The sequence below is a fragment of the Solea senegalensis genome, linkage group LG2 (genome assembly GCF_019176455.1).
Source record: "Solea senegalensis isolate Sse05_10M linkage group LG2, IFAPA_SoseM_1, whole genome shotgun sequence".
Classification (NCBI taxonomy): Eukaryota; Metazoa; Chordata; class Actinopteri; order Pleuronectiformes; family Soleidae; genus Solea; species Solea senegalensis.
Window position 1 is genome coordinate 9,314,289 of NC_058022.1, and position 18,921 is coordinate 9,333,209.

General features: G+C 40.8%; 1 protein-coding gene across 7 annotated transcripts in view; it reads left to right on the plus strand.

The window, feature by feature from the left end:
* The window catches only part of pard3bb (par-3 family cell polarity regulator beta b), a 181,684-nt gene that overhangs the window by 122,395 nt on the left and 40,368 nt on the right, over positions 1-18,921 (plus strand). For 4 of the 7 annotated variants that reach the window (XM_044013098.1, XM_044013123.1, XM_044013115.1 and 1 more), the window contains exon 23: positions 12,615-12,738. In XM_044013098.1, coding sequence (XP_043869033.1) covers positions 12,615-12,738 — 124 coding nt within the window. The remainder of the gene's footprint in view (positions 1-12,614; positions 12,739-18,921) is intronic. The other 3 variants (XM_044013106.1, XM_044013132.1, XM_044013146.1) reach the window with 1 other exon arrangement.

Consider the following 18,921-nt stretch of genomic DNA (forward strand, 5'->3'; position numbering starts at 1 on the left):
CCGCCTTACCCTTCCAAGTGCCCCTCACAGGTTACCATAACAACCACAACCTCTAGCACTCCACCAATTAGAAAACAATCAGCCTGGAGAGACTAGAGTGGGGTAAGCTTGAGAGAAAGACACGGGGGGTGGAGTGCAGGAGTGCTGTGGCACATGAGTGAAAGCTAAGCTTGGAGAAAATAACGTAAAAAAAAAAATAAAAATAAGAGGAAAGAACATGGGGGAAGGTATAGGGTGCAGTTGGTTAACATCAGGGAGAGCGCACAGCTCCTCGTTACCTCAGACGGCTAACAATACGTGTATTATATACGTGCCGTGTTTGATTCACACCTGTGGTCACTTTGGAACTAATAGTGTGCTGGTATTACATGCCGTACTCTACTGAGATGTTTTTGGATTAAAAAAAAATGGCAGACCATCAGTTGCTGTGATCCGTGGTAAGTTCAGTTGTCGTATTAAGCTAAATAAACCTCTGCCGAGTCAACAATGCCACGGTTTGTGTTGCCATTTATTGAAAAGACAATTTTTCCCTAATCTGCCCCCGTATACACACACACACATTGTCGCTCTAGTTGTGTTTGTTTTGGGTTCGCTCAACTAAAGAGGATAAACATGTTGGAAGTGATTTTGCCATTGGCTTTTATTCATCCCGCCATCTGCCGCTGCGAAAGATCCCTGAAAAACTTTTGTGCCGTTTGTGCCTCTTCCTGCTTTATATCATGCAGTAATACCCTTTCCGTCTGTTGAGCAATCTTTGCACATTCCTCTGCGAGTTACTCGTACGCGTTCACCAATTTTAGCTGGTGCGGCTTTATCGTGCCATTTATGCCGCGTCTCCCGGCGTTGGGCTGCTTAAATGTCACGTAAAAAGCTGTCGAATCGGCACAGCGGTAACGTTGATCTGTTATTGTACCGTTTAAGTACACGGGCGGGAACATCACACGCTTCCAGCATGTGTGTGTTAAGAGTAAAATGGACTGGTAAAACGGAGACAAAGAGAGAGACATCGAGGGAGTTCGTACGGGGAAGAGAGATGAGCATTTAGCTTTGCTTGGCCAGTCACTGGAGAGGCTTACATCTCTCTATGTTAATTAATCAGACAGTGTTTCAGCTTATTGAGTGTCACACACACACACACACACACATTCAGGCTTTCTTTCTTTCTCTGTTAAACACACACACACGCCCAGACTCATGCTCGGCTGTTCTGTGCAGGAGTTGTTTTCCACTTCACTTTCTTTTTGCAGGTAATTAGTCTAGACTGGGTGGGGCCTTTGTGTGTGTGCACATTATGGTCTGTATCTTTGCTCGCATGGTGTAGGTACATGATTTTGGCACTAATAACCATTAAAGCTAATGATATAAGTAATGAAGAAAGGTCGTTAGTGCATGAACAATTAAGGTTACATAAACCTATAATGCTTTAAAAACACGGTACTGCGGGAGCAGCAATTTTCTCCTCTAATCTGTTATGCGCACGTCAAATAAAGTTCTGTTATGCGGTTACATTTCTTAACAGTTCCGCCGCAAAACAAGTTTCCACATGCATGCTAATGTGTTTTTTTGACCTAGAAATTACCAAAAAAATAACAGAGTTGTTTATTTGCTCGCGGAAGATTAAAGTGAACTCTGCGTGGGTTCACGGTGATTAAATTCATTCAGCTTGGTGTCAATTAGGCCGTTAATATGAAGTCAGTGTGGATACAAAGGATGATCTTAAAGGGCCACTTCACCCTTAATAGAATATACTGTTTGTTTGTTTTACTGATTTAGTCTTAGGTTAGTAGGGTTAGGGTTGTTTTATTTTTTAAAAATGGGATTAAAAAAAATAAGTCAAAGTCACTTCTTTCAAAGGAAATACAAGCCTTACACTTCTCTTCACTGTGCCTCAACAGGTCAAATTTAATCCAGCTCTGTAAAAGAATGTAAATTAAACAAACATAGCAGCATCATAATTCATTCTTCACTAGACCAAGTGGGGGAAAAAAATGGGTGAAACCCACCATTATCATCTTCCTGGAATGTTCTCACATCATCGCGATTGCATGATTTTAGAAGAAATGACAACAAAACTCATAAAACAACTGCTTAAGGTTTACAAATGATAAATAAACCCCCTAAATGAAAGTATTTCAGAGTTGTGTGAGCAATTTCAAAAGCAGCTCACATTGTTTGTTGGTTAATGTCGTGTGGTTGTCATGTGTTAGAATTCACAGTTTATATATTCTTTATTCACATTAGATATAACATATATAATAGGTACATCATTTCCGGTAGTTGAGTGTTAAAAGGAAAAAACTGATATTCACTTCAGGTTCTTTACAACTTTTCCACATTACCAATAACGTTTGCACACTGCACTATTGTGCACTTTAATGTATGCAATTTGGAAAAGTGTCAAAAGGTGAGGTTACGGTAAAATGCGTGTTCAATAGGACAAGCTGTGTGCAGGATTTTAATTAGCCTTTTGGTCACTGACACTACACAGAATGTCTTTAGTCTTTTTTGTATGTAAAGTAACATAAAGGCTTTCTCTTTGAATTCAGTCAAAAGATGTTTTAAGTGCTTCGGGCTGTATCTGGTTACACTAACCCCGCATGGAAGAAGGGGTCAACTCGCGCGTTTGTTTACTCTATAGCAAATGCATTCCCGTTATGTCCGTCGTGTTGAGAGAGCGCCGACTCATTTTCTTCCCGCGTCTCACATTTGTGTGTGTGTGCAGAATGTGTCTTCATAACTGAGAAATGTTTGCAGACACAGCTGCGAGCACAAAGCGCGGGTCATGAAACAAGTCAACCTCTAATAAGAGGAAAACAATGCAGTGGCACACTGTGTAGTCGTAGTGGTGGTGGTTCATACAGTGGAGTGTCCATATGAGACTTGCATGGTTAATTGACAGCAATGTAGCTTTGTATCTAGTCCACAGACAGATTTGGCCGATTTACAGCTCTTTTCTAATATGCATCAGCAACGTAACCACGTTATAGATACTCACGTGAAAGGCAGTGACATGCGGTGAAGTTCATGACTGCTCTGGAGTCGGATGTACAAATATATCAACCCAAAAACACAAGCTTATATTTCAATGTTAACCTTAATTGAAACATTTAGTTTCTGCCTCATCCCTGTGCATTGTGATCAGTTAATTAAAAAGATGAGTTGAGTACTTCCTGCATGAACTGAGCACAGATTGGGAATACGGTGGACGGAGTTCTTCAGTTCTGTCGCTAAATACACCAGACTCCTCTGTTAAATATTGAGATTTTAGACATTCCCTTGCTAAATGTTGGAAATGAACGCATGTTTTCAGGATTTTATTAAGTCTTAGTAGGAGGATTAGTATAGAGGGGAAGTGATGATAGAGAAACTGAAATGGAAAAGCCATGGTTGGATGGTAAAAGGAGACAGTAGTGGGAGGAAGTGCTAAAGAAAAGAGGAGATTTAATTGTTTGAGCAGGAGAAAAAGCATTCAGACCAAATGAAATGACAAAGGTGAGGAAAAAGAAGCGAGGAATGACCGTGTTTTTTTTTTTTGAGCTAAAACAATTAAGTGAACAGGATTATTTGGAGATCTAATATTTTGTGAGCAAAGAAAAGACACGTGAATGAAGCCACATAGTTGCAGGAATGCGTAAAGAACGGTTAGCAAGGGATTTAGAGGTGAAGAGAGGCTAAGTGGGTGTTTTTGGGATAATTCAGTAGACAAAATGTGGAATGGGGACATGGTGGGACAACACGGAGGGAGGGAGGGGTCAGTGAGTGTCTGGAGCTGAAAGGCCACAGAACAGCAGATGGGAACAGAGAGAAAAAAAAAAAAATGAACTTCGATACTGAGAGTAAAACACGTGAAGTGGACTGAAAAATAGGAATGAGAAGAGGTGGAGAGGGGGGAGCAGAGTGTGTGTTTTTCCGGACTCAAAACACACGATTCAGCCTGGCTAATAAAGAAAAGCTCTCAAGAGGCACTTGTCTGTTCCATCCCTTCCTCCCCCTTGCTCTCCTTCCGCCCATAGACTCTTTGTAGGTCTCTCTCTCTGCCCGTGTTGCATTCTCTACCTCTTGTTTACGATTTCCGCCTCTTGTATTTGCACAAGTAGTTCTCAATGAAAAATAGATTCCATGTAAAGGACATCCGGCTGTGATGGAGCACGTCCATGGTTAAAGGACACATGGGCACACACATACAGTATATACATACTCAGTCTCTTAAAAGGACACACACACACACACACGACCACACTGGAGGTTCTAGGACAAAGGATGTTTGCTAAGCTCACTCTTACTTCTTTTATTTTTCCATCTATACCTGTAGCAACCCTTAGAACACAGAGCATTTAAGCTGCTTTTGTCCATTACTATGTTAAAATTGATATATATGTAACTTATATCCTTTTTTGCAGCACAACCTATAGGTGATCTGATGAAATTATTTTATTTCCCCATTTTCAGCAACTATATAAACACACCTGAGTAAAAAAGAATACAAATTTACTTTTAAATCAAATTGAATTAACATTTCAAAGTTGGCTTGGCTCGTCTTTAATAAACGAAAATAGAAGAAATGCGGTCTGTTTTGTGACCTCTGCTGCAGTATCACTACTCCTCTACTACTCTTTTTTTGTTTTTTTAAGTATGCAATATAGAATTAATCATAACTTTGACTTAACAACACGTACTGTAAGCCTGTAAAGCCTGGAGCCACCAGGATGTCCATATAAGCAGTTGTGTATTATTCCCACAGCAATTTTCTAGGCGTGCACCTGTAGCACAGCAGGGATTATATTTATTTTAGATGTTTTAGTCTAAGTTTTAGTTGAATCATGTATTCGTTTGTATTATTTAAATGTTTCTCTGTCGTCCCATCTATTAAGGTTTGAGTTTACAACACAAACAGTTTTGATATGAGACATTACATTTGGACTTATCTTCTTGCATTTCGACTGGTATTTTTATTTTTAAATTAGCAAGCGTTGGTGGTTTTATTTCAGTTTGAACTACATTGTAAGCTGATAAAATAGCGTTTTGTGTGTGCGCTTGTGGATCAGGTTAGTTGTGTATCTCTTCCCTTTCTTCCTAGTCTTGTGATTTCTGCTGCTTTCCTCGCGTGTCCTCCTCCTCTTTGGTGCTGACATTAAGGTAGGACCAGCCTCTCAAAGACATGAGTCTGATGTGATCATTTTCATGCGTTGACAAAAGTATCAGCAGATAGGCATCATACTTTCTTGTCGTATCAGACTTATTGTTTATTCACTTCACCTCTTGTCTTCTCTTTCTCCTTCACTGTATCGTGTAAATGTTTTTCTGATGCCGTCTATAGCTCGTGTCGTTGACAGACAGTTTTACAAATGGGCCTCCTGCCACACACAAGGCTGTTCAAGTCAAAGGGGGAACGTTGAGCCTGACAGTCTGCGTCCATGAGTCTGTGCCAGCCAGTTGACCACCTGTAGTGCTGCCTTTTTATCTGCCTGTCACTAACACACACAGCAGCCTGTCTACAAAAGGTTATGCTAAACATATTCCAGTTAACACTATGAACACAGAGAGGGAGATTGTGACTGTCGGGACGACGCCGCCGCCGCGATGCCAGGCGCCTTTGCCACTGTGAGTGTATCTTTGCACACGCAGGCATTTAGACAGCTAGTCTGATTAATGTCATGGCAGTCGATTGGAGCGCTAATTACTCCCCGTGCTTGGACGGCGCTGCTGAAAGAGCAGTGTCATATCCTGTCAGCCGCTCTTTGAAAACACGTGTCACTTCCTGTTAGCCCGTGGAGGAGAAGAGTGCAGCAGAGCAAGCGCGTACATGTGTCCACGCCACGTACACAGCAGCGTCGCATTGCCAGGCTCTCCCTCCTCTTTCACCCCCCCCAGGTACACCTACCATAACCAGAGATCTTTTGTTGTCAAACTTTGTTAGTGGAGACGTCAGCTTATTAGAGCAAATAGCAGAAGCGGGGGGGGGAGATTAGCAGGAGGACGATGATGAAGGGAGAGATGAGGGGAGTATGGAGGAGATGATCAGATGAAGAAGAGATTAAGACGGAGTGGGAGTAAAGGAGAGATGATGGGTGTCACAGTACGGGATGGAGATGACAGCTGAGATGACCGCAGAGTACGGAGGGTGGGACGAGGTTAGTGAGCAAAGAGGGAAAGTAACGGTGATGTGAAATTGTACTGCTTTAAATGATTCGCAGTGAAAGGGAAGGAGAGAAGGGGAAAGTGAGGACATTATAAAATTGTCCAATTTACTCGATACATTAATGTAAATAGAGCTTCTATCCGTGTCACCCTGTGATGGAAAAATGACTCATCCTGAGGAAATTGTTTTTGTTTCTTGCGCGTGTGTGTGTGCGTGCGCGAGCGAGCAGCCAAGTAAAACAGAGATACAAGACACCGAGATAATGTATCGACCAGCGTCCTTTGCTGTGGTCTGCTAACGATCCTCCACTCTACAACTGGACACCAGGGAGAACACACACACACACACACACACACAGAGTCCAGTAGGCATTTGTGGACGTGTGGAAAGAAAAAAGACAACGACAACTCCTTTTTTCATCATCATCTGTCAATATTAAGCTTCGTTTCCGACATTGTTCTCCCCGACTGTTATCGAATCAGGGTTCTGAGGCCCGTCAGTGCCGAGAGATGACACTGGTCTAAAAATAAGAGTTCAGCGATCATGTATCCCTGACTGAAAGAGTTATAGTGCGTCTCATTTGAATAGGAAGTCCACGTCCATTCACTGTCACGCTGAAAAGGGTGAGACACTCCGCCGCAGCGCTGACATTTGTGAGGCTTCAAAGAGCAGTTATTGTTCGCCGCATTGATCGACGTCAGCGGGACGCAAAGTCACACACGTCCCCCTACTTTCTTGGGGGGGAAAAAAAGGGCGAAGGAGCCATTTGTGTATACGGCGTATATCATTCATCTCTCGAGCTTCTCAAATCAATTGCAGTTAATGTTTCCATGCGTTATTGATTTCTCCCAAATGGCTATCGTGACTTTGTGTTTGTGCTAATGAAAGGGAATCTGACTTTACCACTTAACTTTTATTTTTTCAGAAGGTCAACAGCTATGTCAGATTATTTTTTTATATATATCCTTTCAAAGGCGTAGTATAAATGTGTGTGTGTGTGTGTGTGAACACGCGTGTGCTGCTGTGTGTGCATTATTGGTCATTTCATTCCAGATTTATGGAACCTTTTAGTTCAAAGTCGTCTGTCAGGGAACATTAAAAACATTTGCGTGACCTTTCCTCCGTCTGTCTTTTATTAGATTTATCTTTTCATCTGTCACTGTCTTTTTTTTTTTGTCTATAACCCTAATTGATTTTTTTTCTGATGGAGGGAAAATGCCAATAGATCTTCAGGTGCATGTGACAAATAATTAGGTTGCACTGTAGATACGGACACTGTCGTTGGTAATGGATTTGTCACATCGCTGCATGGGTTTTAATTATTAATGATCGCCCTAAAGTCCACTATAGGCTGATGAAACCATTGCAAGGTGTTTACATTTAACACAAGCATTTGAAATGAAACATATTCCTCACCGTGTCGTAGCTGTACATAGTTAATCTTACCCGGGAATTGATAATGTTATTAGAGGAATTTGACATATCACACATTATGTCATTAAAGATTAATGTTAAATATGCGTGACCTATGAACACATGTCACGCTTTCACCCTGCCCTCAGGTTTCTGCTTTTCAGATTACAGAATCGACACGCAGATCTGAAACGAGCGCGGAAAACAGGTGGAACGCCGCAGCTCCTGTGTAAATATTTATTGGGTTTAATGACGAGATGGTATTTCTTTTACCGCGGACATTGATATATTTAAGGGTGTATTTTGCCCGTGTTAAAAATGGAACAGAGCGTCTTTATTATTAATGGCGGCGTTATTAACAGCTATGTCAAGTTTCTGGGTCTGATTTTAAACATTTATGGGATTATTATTGGTGTGACAGAGCAAAAGCACGAGATTGATCTCCCTCAGTGTGTGTGTGCCTGCGTGGGAGCGTGTGTGTGTGTGTGTGTGCATGCACTTCACTTACAGGCCCTAAGAAATAGAGAAAGAGGAGAATATGAGTTGTAAAATATGACTTATTATTTTAGGTTTCACAATCAAAATGTAATATTTAAAGTATCACACACACACACACAACCACACGGCAACACTATACTATTTGGCTTGTTACCATATGAACTAGTCACAGTCTTCTTTTGTTACTACAGTGGTAGATTAAAGGTGAAGTCTGAATTTCTATGCCTTATTTTTCCAAAAACATCAATAACTTTCTCTATTTTCCTGATATGTGATAATGGAAATGTTTGCATACAAACTATTTGTGTGTCTGTGTGTGTGTTTCATCATATTTATTTCTTTTTTTGGCCACCCTCTAGCTTTTATGGGGGTCATAAATTGCATAAAGTAACCTGTGTGTGTGTGTCTGTGTGTGTGTGTATACTTGGGAGTGGATTTTAATTGTGCATGTGTCCGTGTGCTTAAAATGAATAGTGTGTATATTTTACTGCCCTATTCTCCCAGGCCCTCTGTCATTAAAACAAAGCAGAGGGTAAGGGCGTTGCTTTTTTGTGCGTGTGTGTGTGTGTGTATGTGTGTATGAGAGGAAGCATACTTACATGAGTTGTGTATCACCCAGGCCTCCCTGTGACACAAATCACTTTTATAGTGAGGCATGCAACTGCAAAGAATAACAGCTAAGCTAGGATACAGCGGAGTAAAAACATCATAGATTAGAGTAAAGAAATCCCACAAATGTTACCTGGGGACAATAAAACAGTTCTGAGCTGTATTATGTGTTTCTGTATTATATGTTTGACATAATGCATCACTTTCTGGGATTTTTGCTGTTGGGCTCGGTCAAACAAAACAGTCAGACCTGACAGAGGGAGCATCTGTGTGTATACAGCTGCAGCACAGGGATGGGCAGGGCCAAGGAGTATTTATCCTGTCAAACAGTCGCAAACGTCACTGCTAGTTTGCAACGGACGTCGTTGTCATTTTCATGCCCAGTGTCCATGTTGTGCAGGTCACAAACGCTCCCTTCCGTGCATCCATGGCTGTGTTGGTCTTTAAATGAAGTGTGGTCAACCTTGTTGGCACAAGCCATTGCGCCACTGCGCCATTGACCAACAAAATCCTGGTCTGAAGTCAATGGCACGGTATTTTCATGCCTAATTAAATGGCTCATTGTGCCGCGTTTCCATCATGGTCGGGTTTAGTTTGGTACGGTACTGTGCGGTTTGGAAATGAAAAGCTCTGGTCTAGCGCTATCCAGACCATACCGTATCATTTTACTCTGGTACCCCGAGAGGATGGAATGGTTAGGACCAGCTATTTTGATGCTATTCCTAATGGAATGCAACAAAAAAAATCATACCGTACCATAACTTAAGATGTGCCTGCATAAGCAAGTTCACAAACCACAGACACTCAGCTTGTTACAAACGCAGAGATGCACTTCCCCATCAGTGAAATGCAGGTTCTTGTGCAGAGGTTCTGCCTCTTCTTCACCTCCATTAAACTGTTCCATTTGCAATGATGCAAAACAAATCAGTTCCTGTGTGCAGCACAGTATACTGCTGGGTGACATGATGTTTAAACAGTGCCATACTGAGAAACACAGAGAGTTATACAGAGCTGAAAGGCAATGGTTTGAATCTAACGCACATTTGTTCATATCTAATAGTGATGCATTACTCTTTTAATTGAAAAGGAAATGCTGAGATAAAATGTCCAGCGTATCAAATTTCCGCCACGAGAAATGGAAAGTATTAGTCAAGAGACACGACAATCACGTCAGCCAAAATCACATTGCTTCACGTTACAGTCTCCAGCTGCATATTCATCACCGAACAACCACAATTCCCCCTTTCCAACATGCTGTAAATGTTATATGCTTACATACAAGACATTTTTCTTTTGCTCCAAATCAGTAGCTGGTTGTCCTGGTTCCCGACGGATAACTTGTATCACTGAAGAATTTTCTGTAACATCAATGGGAGAAAATTTACTTCCAGAACTACAGTCACGGGCAGTCGCTTGAATGCTCTAATGGTTGTGATGTGAAACTTTCCCGCGACATGCCACAAAATCCTGCTCTTCGAAGCCGAGCGAGTGACAAACCAATCAGCACAAAAAATGTGTCTTTCATCATCTCGAGTTACAGTTCACTGTGCTGCAAATCTTTACTGAGTAGACGGCGTGTGTTGCTGCTGCTGACACAGCTCTCTATCTCTCTATAGAGCAGAAACACACACACACACACACACACTAGATTGTGTTTCACCTCAGTGCAGTCCTCCATATCGCATGGACTGTAAATAAATGCAGCTTCTCTCCATCTACCATGTGACTCTTGTACCTCAGGTGGATTTTAAACGGGAAGGAGAGAGCGGATGGTAAAGCATGCCGTAGAATTGTGTTTGTATTCAGCTTTTAGAAAAATGTTTGTTTTCTGAAACATGAAGGAAGGAGCAGATGAGGTAGATCAGTGTGATTGGTGATGTGGGAGCTCATAATGTATTTTTAGAGGTGTGGATGTTACACACTCACCCGCCAGCCTTCTGGGTATAAGGCTTCAGCGAGAGGAGGTGGCGTGAATGACGAAAACTAACCAGAGCACAGATGGAAAAAAGGGGGTGAAGAGGAAAAAGAAGTTGAGTTTATGTTTGGGAAACTTGAAATTTGGAGTTTGACCACCTTTTAGTCTTTGTCTGTCAGCAGGGTCATTCAAAAACTTGTTTTTGGATGGGGATGTAGGTCAGGGAGGAAATGATGATTTTTTTTTGGATGTGATCAGGATACACAGTCAGTGTTTAACCTTGTGAGATTGGGGGAGTGTATTGATACTGTGGGAAACGACGCAGCCTTGGTGGAGGTTTGCACTCCTTAAGTGCTTTCCCGTGTGTATCATTTAGCTTATACAAAGCTTCGTAGAGTGTAAATGATGTATTATAGAACTTACCACGGATTTGCACCCTACCGCGTCTCCTCGCAAACCAGCTAGTCTCCGGGAACGCGCCACGTCATGGTCTATCATGTTGCTAATCCTTTGGTTACATGGTTACTGGTATGTAATGTGATGGAATTCAGGTTTTTACCCACCACCATCATCGCTGTGGAATGTCTCTGCTTCTGGATGGCTGGACATGAGTGTCCCAAACACTTATAATACTACATCAGTCTGTGTCGTCTATTTAACACTTAAAGTAATACCTCACCAATTTGCATTTAGCTTTGTATTACTAGAATAGCAGTAGTATTTTTGAAACAAAGACATGAGTGTCCCAAACACTATCATTGGTACATCAGACTGCCTATCTACACCTGCTCAAATCTACAATATTGTAAGAATATGATCACTTTGTGGCAGGAAACTGAAGTTTTACCAGCCTCTCTCCCTCCCTGCACCAAAGTCCATAGAGAAAATGAGCATTTATACATCACAACTCACAGTAGTTGTAAATCCTGTGCTGCCACCATCTGTAAGTGACACAAACGTACTGAGCAAGGCAGCAGCAGCAGGCCAGCAGCTCCTGTGTCACCTCAAACTATGAAAACACAGATTTTTCTCTACGGACTTTAGTGCAGTTAAGTGATTGGTTTGCAAAATTAAGTTACCAGCCCCCCCAAAAAAGGCGTATAACTGTGAGATAAATTAGGTGAACCTTCTGTCAAGTGGCTAAATTCCCTTTAATTTATTTCTGCCGACCAAGCAGTCTTCACCCATTCCCACCCAAAATCCTTGTTGATGATGCAATATCCCACACTGTAGCCTGTGGGTTACCAGAGACCCACTCTAGAGTGTAACTATCGATGATTTTTACACAGTTTATTTTCTCCCACAGCGTGAAATGCAATTACACTAGAGTTACTGTGGAGTCATGAGTTAGATTTTCGCTTGGATTTGTACTTTTACAGGAACATTTATCCCCACCAGCCTAAAGCTGAAGTATATTCATGTCACATAATGGTGCGACATGCTTAGTATTGGTAATGCAACACTGTCGAGTGACCTCTCAGTAGGCACAGAGTACAGAAAGCCGCGGAGAGAAGGCAGAGTGGGCTGCCGATTTTTAAGACTTTTCATAAATCCTGATACTACGTTGATGTGTTTTTCCTCCTTCCACCAACTTGGTCCATGAAATATCACACCGCAGTTCTAATGGTGCATAAGGGAGCATATGTGTGTGATATGGCTTCCCATATTTCCATTATGTGTGGGTGAGTGGATGTGTGTGTGTGTGTGTGTGTGTGTGTGTACAGTGTATGTGCATGACTCACAAGGGTGCCCAGGGTTCAGCATTGTTGATGTGCCACGTTTCCTCGGTTGACGGAGAGAGAGAATATTCACAGAATGATTGATGTTTTTGTTTTCTTGCTTTTTTGCAAGAGTAAAAAAAAGAACAATATGTTAAAACACATATGTATGTGTGTGTGTAGGCTGAAGAGATTAAGTTATGTGTGTTTGATGTCTTATGTTAAAATCAGTCGCATCGTTTTTTTTTTTTCTGCTGTCAATTAACACAGCCACATATTTTGTTTCTGAAGAGCTTTTGTTTTTCTGTCCGTGTGTGTGCAGCAGCAGTGTAGACAGGATCCAGCAGCTAAGACGAGAGTACCAGCAGGCAAGGAGAGAAGGAATCGTTCCGCCCTACGAAGAGCTGGACCCACGACGCCGAGGGCACGAACCCGACCCGCACAGAGTAAGCAGCTCAAACACACGCCAGCATAACTGTACATTTAAAAAAGGCGAACGGCATTTGATTGTCTTAACCCACAGAGCATTTAGGCTGCTTTTCTCCGTCACTATGTTAAAACGTTTTTCATTTTCGCCAACTACATTAACACACCTGAGAAAAAAGGTACTCAAAATGTTTAAAATCGGATTGAATTTGTGAAATTTGGAAATACGTCACAGTGCAAAGTTCATTTGACTCGTTTTCTGTGAACAAAAAGAAAAGAATAACACATTTGTTTTGTGACTTCTGCACAATTATCGCTACTTTATGTCACTATTAAAAATGCGATATAAAATGAATCAGAACTTTGACTCAATAACACACGACCAAAAAAACACATTTTTTTAAAGCCTAAATATGAGACCTATAAACACACACCTGTATAATAATGTGTGGATGTGTGCCATTTTCAATACTAGTGTGTATGAACAGAATATGAGTGATCGCTGCTTTTACTGCATCTGTCGAGAGATCCGTTGCTAGTTGCATTCAACTGATGGGACTGGTGTGATCCGCTTTACATTGAGGATGGAGGTGAACAGAGGATTTTGCATCCTACAGATTCTGCTCATCATATTCTTATTCACAGCCTCACAGATTCTCGTCTGAGTCATGCTGCAGAGAAGCAGAGAAGTTATATCAGTAAATATTCATTGTGCTAATGAGAAATCACCTCCCACACTGGGACCAGGTGTCATGCCTTTATTTTTCTCTGCAGCTCTTGTTAACCAAGTGTAAGCGCTCCTATCATAAACATGCGGTTAGGTATCAGATTTTTATTAATTCATAGTTGTTTTTTCTCTGACGCTAGAGATGTGGAATAGATGGAGACTGGATTTGCAAACTTGATTGCTTGTAACACGACAAAGATTCATTATGGAAAACAACAAACAAAACAAACTTTTCCCATCAATAAATGATTTCCTGAGTCATCAAAGACAGCAGAGCGGTGACACAGCATCCAGGCGTGCAGCAGGGAACCGTTTAGGACTAACATTACATGGGGAAAAAAAATGATATCAAACATTATTTTACCTCCAAATTGAAAACATCTGAGTGCCTCAGCAGTTGGTATGAATCACAGCTATTGAACCATATCAATAGCCCTGAAACATTAAATGCTTTTTAACTCATCACCCTCTCTAGTGCCTCAGATGTTTTCAACTGGTCTCTGATTTTCTGGATCCTCACACTGAAGAGCACCACAGGGACATTGTTTGCCACACCAGAGTAGCACTCCTCGGCTTTTGATGGATTATTTTTCCCGCAACAAAAACCGAAACTTATTTATTAATGAAAAATTGTTGTCACAATTAAAAAGGGACACCTTGACAGTTCTTCATATTTCCTCCTGCTTGCATGGTGTCTTGTTATGCAGAAACATCTTTTAAAACAAAACACAAATATTACGATAGCATTAGTTTTTGACTTTATGATTTGAAACTTCAACTATTTGTTGGAAAAACTCCCTTGTGACTTGGGTCGGCCTTTCTTTGTGACGACCATGCTGCTGCTCCTTTTCTGTTATTTCTGTCTGTGGTTATAATAATGGCATTTTTATTTAATGCCTAAAGTCTAGACTTGTACATATTTGACTAGATCACTTCTTATTGTTTACACAGAGTTGGTGCCAGTTTCTTCATAGAAAATACTTACTTGTCACTCAACTTGAGTATATTTATAAGAAAACAGTCTGGGACAAAGAGCTGATGTCATGGAAAATCGTGATTATTTAGTAGTTAATGCAAGGGAACGTCAAGGTTATTTGAGCGCAGAGCAGCTTTTATTGTTTTTCCATTTCCTGTTAACCAATACAGGAGTACAGTTTGTATATTCAATGTCTTTTCGTCTTCTTCCGTTCTTCCAAACTCCCTTCATTGTTATAAAATCAGGTCCCTACTGAATATCACCCTGCCTGCTTCAATGCTATTTAAGTCTTTATGGCCTTTTGAGAAAATTATCTTGACCTCATCCTGAATTAGTTCTTCACAATGGAGCTAGAATAAGACTTCTGTGACAAATAGACAGGTTTATTGCTGCATGTCACAGTTTAATCAGTGCATCGTGATCGTCACTTCATTTCAGCTCAACTGGAAAGAGACAAAAGCATTACCTCCATGTGCTTGCATAATGCTGATAGGGTTCAAAAGATATAATATATATTTCAGTGATCTTTTATATGCTATTCTCTGCACAAATCTTTAAAGGAATACTTAACCAATTTGCATTTGGTTTTGTATTAATAGAATAGGGTAGTGTTTTTGAAAAATTGTGCTTCCCAACCTCAGTTTCTCCTGAGTCATTCTTTTTTTTTTTATTTGGTCCGAGCCTTGAAAGGCTTGACACGCTAATTCTGCACTTTTTAGACCCACTCGTAGGGGGGCGGGACCTCATTGCCAGAATGTAAACAGTGTCCACCCTCTTTGCTAACAGTTACGCTAACAGGACTTACGTAACAAAAAAAAGAATGAAGCTATTTCTCTGCGGTTGGGAAGCACAATTTTTCACAAATACTACCTCTATTCTAATAATACAAAGCTAAATGCAAATCGGTGAAGTATTCCTTCAATGGTATCATGTTAGCTATCATGAAGCTAACACTATAGAGCTCCGATAGCTGACGTCACATAACCAAGGTAACGCCCCCTGGCAGGCTACTATGCTGTTCACCTCTACAGTCTTATATACACATAAATCAGGCAATATGTCGCATAACTCGTCTCTTTGCCGGCTGTTTTTATCATAAAAGTGAAGATTGTAGATAGCTATTGTTCCCCCGGAATGCCAAAACAACTGCAGACAGTCTAACATGAGCCAATAGAGGCCAATCACTGCTTTGAAACACACTCACAACGAGCAGAAGACTGTAAATAATGTACTAAGGACAGCTTCTATTTACATTACATTTCCCGTTGCACTTCCCCTTCCAGTGACAACAACGCTGTCTTTAGGCGGTGAACTCCAGAGTTGAATGTTTGTCACAAAGCCAGATTGCGTCCAGATTTGTTTCCCTCCAGGCTCTTGTAAACTTCCAGTCACTCTCTGGAGTAAGATGAAGGGAAGTTAATCAGGAAGTTGAAGATGTCAGTATAGTGCACGTCTGGAATAATGTCCTTTCCGGCTGTTTCCAAACTCGTAAAAGCCGGTGCATTATGAAGGATCAGGTCAAGTTTTGCGATATGATCGGTCGAACTCCGTGGATTTAAAGTGTGCGGTGAACTTCATTTTTGATGGTTTTTTTGCGGTCCATAGAGACCGAGTCACGTGACGTCCGGAGCTCTACGGTGTAGAACCAGAAAGACTTCCACACACTGTAGCTCATGTCTTAGTCATTTGCTTTCTGTATGACATGATCTGTGCCTCCAAATGTGGAAAGTTTTTTTAATAAGGCAGAGAGCAATTCACATGCATCACAGAATGACTTTCAAAGTTGCAACTTAGGAAGGAGGAATGGATGGATTGATGGATGGATGGATAAACCACCAGCAGTTGCTGCAGTGCCTAATAACCCTTTCTCATTATGGATGATGCATTAATTAAAGCACAAGTGATCATTTACCTGACTGATTTTCTGTAGGAAGGGGAAGGGGGAGAACTAATGGTTATGGAGATGAACCCAAAGCAAACAAATTCAACTTCACTTTTATTGTTTTGTTTGTTTCCTCCTGAAGCCATTTGTATTTTTGTGCAGGCTTTGCTGAACAACAGTGAGAAGGGAAAGCCATGGCAACTTTAGTGTTGGGAGGTTAAGGTAGGCAGAGAGGGAGAGAGAGAGAGAAAGAGTGACTCCATTGTTGCAATGTTGCCGCAGTGTAGTGAGTATGTGTGCCTGTATTTATTTTTTCCCCCCTTCGGCTCCATTACCATCTCATTGATTCATGGTTATGGGTTTGCTGTCTCCACGAGCAAAATTATATTTGCCTAGAAACAATTATCAAGCATCAAAACCTACACCTCAGGTTTGTTTCCAAGTGGGTGTGTTGTGTACTTACGGGTGGGTGTGTGTACTTGAGAAGACAACAACAGACTTTCTCCCGAAGGACAGGGACACTAAATCAACAGGGTGCCACGTGCACACTCTCTCTCTCACACACACACACACACACGCCCTCAATATGGTGTATGAAAGCCAATTGTTATGGTGGGTGGTGTGACACAGACTTTATTCTAAGATTTAATTATAATGAAAAGCTTTGATCTAGTATTTTTCCTGTACTCGTGGCTTAAATGTGTGTTCATTTACAGTTTGTCATTTCATTATTCAGATTTATATTATACTACTATGCAATGCTGCTGCCTACTCATAGTTTTCTTATATTTTGCCTCTAAAGCTGCGACATAGACAACATTTTTGTTGCCTAAAGTTGTCACTATCATATTGAAACTAATTGCACAGTGTAACAGCAAAAGAAAAACAACACTATGTACGTTTATATTTGATTCCCTTTAGTATTTCACAGCAGTTAGCACCTGCAGTGCTGCATTACTGCTTCCTTCTTCACGTTCCTAAGCTGAAATATCCCCTATAATCGTTGCTTTCACTGCTTTACTTTACAAAGGAAATACGTTATTCCGTATACAAATCACTGTAGAGAGTAATCTTCACCATATATACACACATGGGTGTTTGTTATGACGCAGCACAACACCAACTCTGAGGAAAAGTACCGGTGTTCTTACCTTGCCACTGTCCTCACAGCAGTGACCGAACAGGAACTGCCAGGTGCAAAAATTGTCTGTTGCCCTTTTAAATTTTATATTTATCCCATAAAAAAGGTTTTCTGGACCCACACACATCTTTGCACCTGCTTTCTTATTCTTTCTATAATAAAAGTGCTTACCTTCGACGTGTCAGTAGATTCACAGTCTGCAGCAGAAACAGTCGGGGGCTAAATCCTCTCAGGTGCACTTTAATGGTCCTTGTCCTTGGTAACTGTGTTCTAGCTTCAAACAGGGTTGGCTTTCAGCAAAATAGACAATGGTAATGACCTTTTTTGTGACAGTTGTAATGTCTTACTGTGTTAAATTTGTCACAAACATAACACTTTTATCCCTGTTCCATAGTTAAAACACCCCAAAGTAGAGCTGAGAGGCAAAACCTTTAGGTTCGTCAAGGTCTCGTACATCTAGGTCACAATCTGGTTCATGTTAACCAGAAAAAGTACTTGGTCGTGTTTTGATTTAACGTATACACTTCCTATCTTCATAGTTACAATTATAACACAAAAGAAACGAATGATTTCACTCAGGAAATTGACAAGTCCAGTTACTCATATCCACACACAAAAATGGCCTGGATGACTGAGAACATGTTCACAGAGGAAGTGAACTCTCCTGTTTGACAGTCCTGTGTTTTGTCAACCAACCATCTGGTCATAAAAGACTGTGCTTTATAAGACATCACCTTCCTTCCTGCTGCTACCGTCATAGCAGACCTGTACATGCTTTTTACCTTTATTATTGTCTGTAGGAATAGAATAGACTAGAATTTTAAGTAATAATGTACAAATAATACAAATAATGTGCTGTATGTAGTACGCAGTTTATAGCTATAACACGTACATGAACAAACACGCTAAAACTACACTAAAACACTGAACTATTGTATATGCGAGCATTACATAACACATCGAAATGTAAATGCATATCCATCACTACAAGCTAAACTAGATTACTAGATATTAACAATTGTCAAATGATGAATATAAGACAGTACAATAAAATATGATGAGACTTGCTAAGACTACACTAAAACACAACTTGCCAGTCAAATAGACCTTATATACTGAAAACAATTAGCTCTGTTGTTCTTTTAGTCAGCACTTAACCTTCATTTTAAACAGTTTTATTGTTGATATTTATTTGATTTTGGTTGGCAATGTGTTCCAGAGCCCTCAATGGAGAATGCGGACTGTCCAAATGTGGTGTTACGATATGGTATTTTACAGTTACGATTCTCCTCACTCCTGGTTACGACTTTGGCACTCTTGATGAAGACAGATGAAGTAGTGTGGACGGTGTTCCAGAGCAACAGTTTGGTGACAAAATGAGGTATTTTAGTATGTTTTTGATCATCAAGGAGAAAAAGTCTTTGCTAATTGTTGCTGTTGTGGCTATGAGGACCCATAGCAGCATCAGGACCGCGTT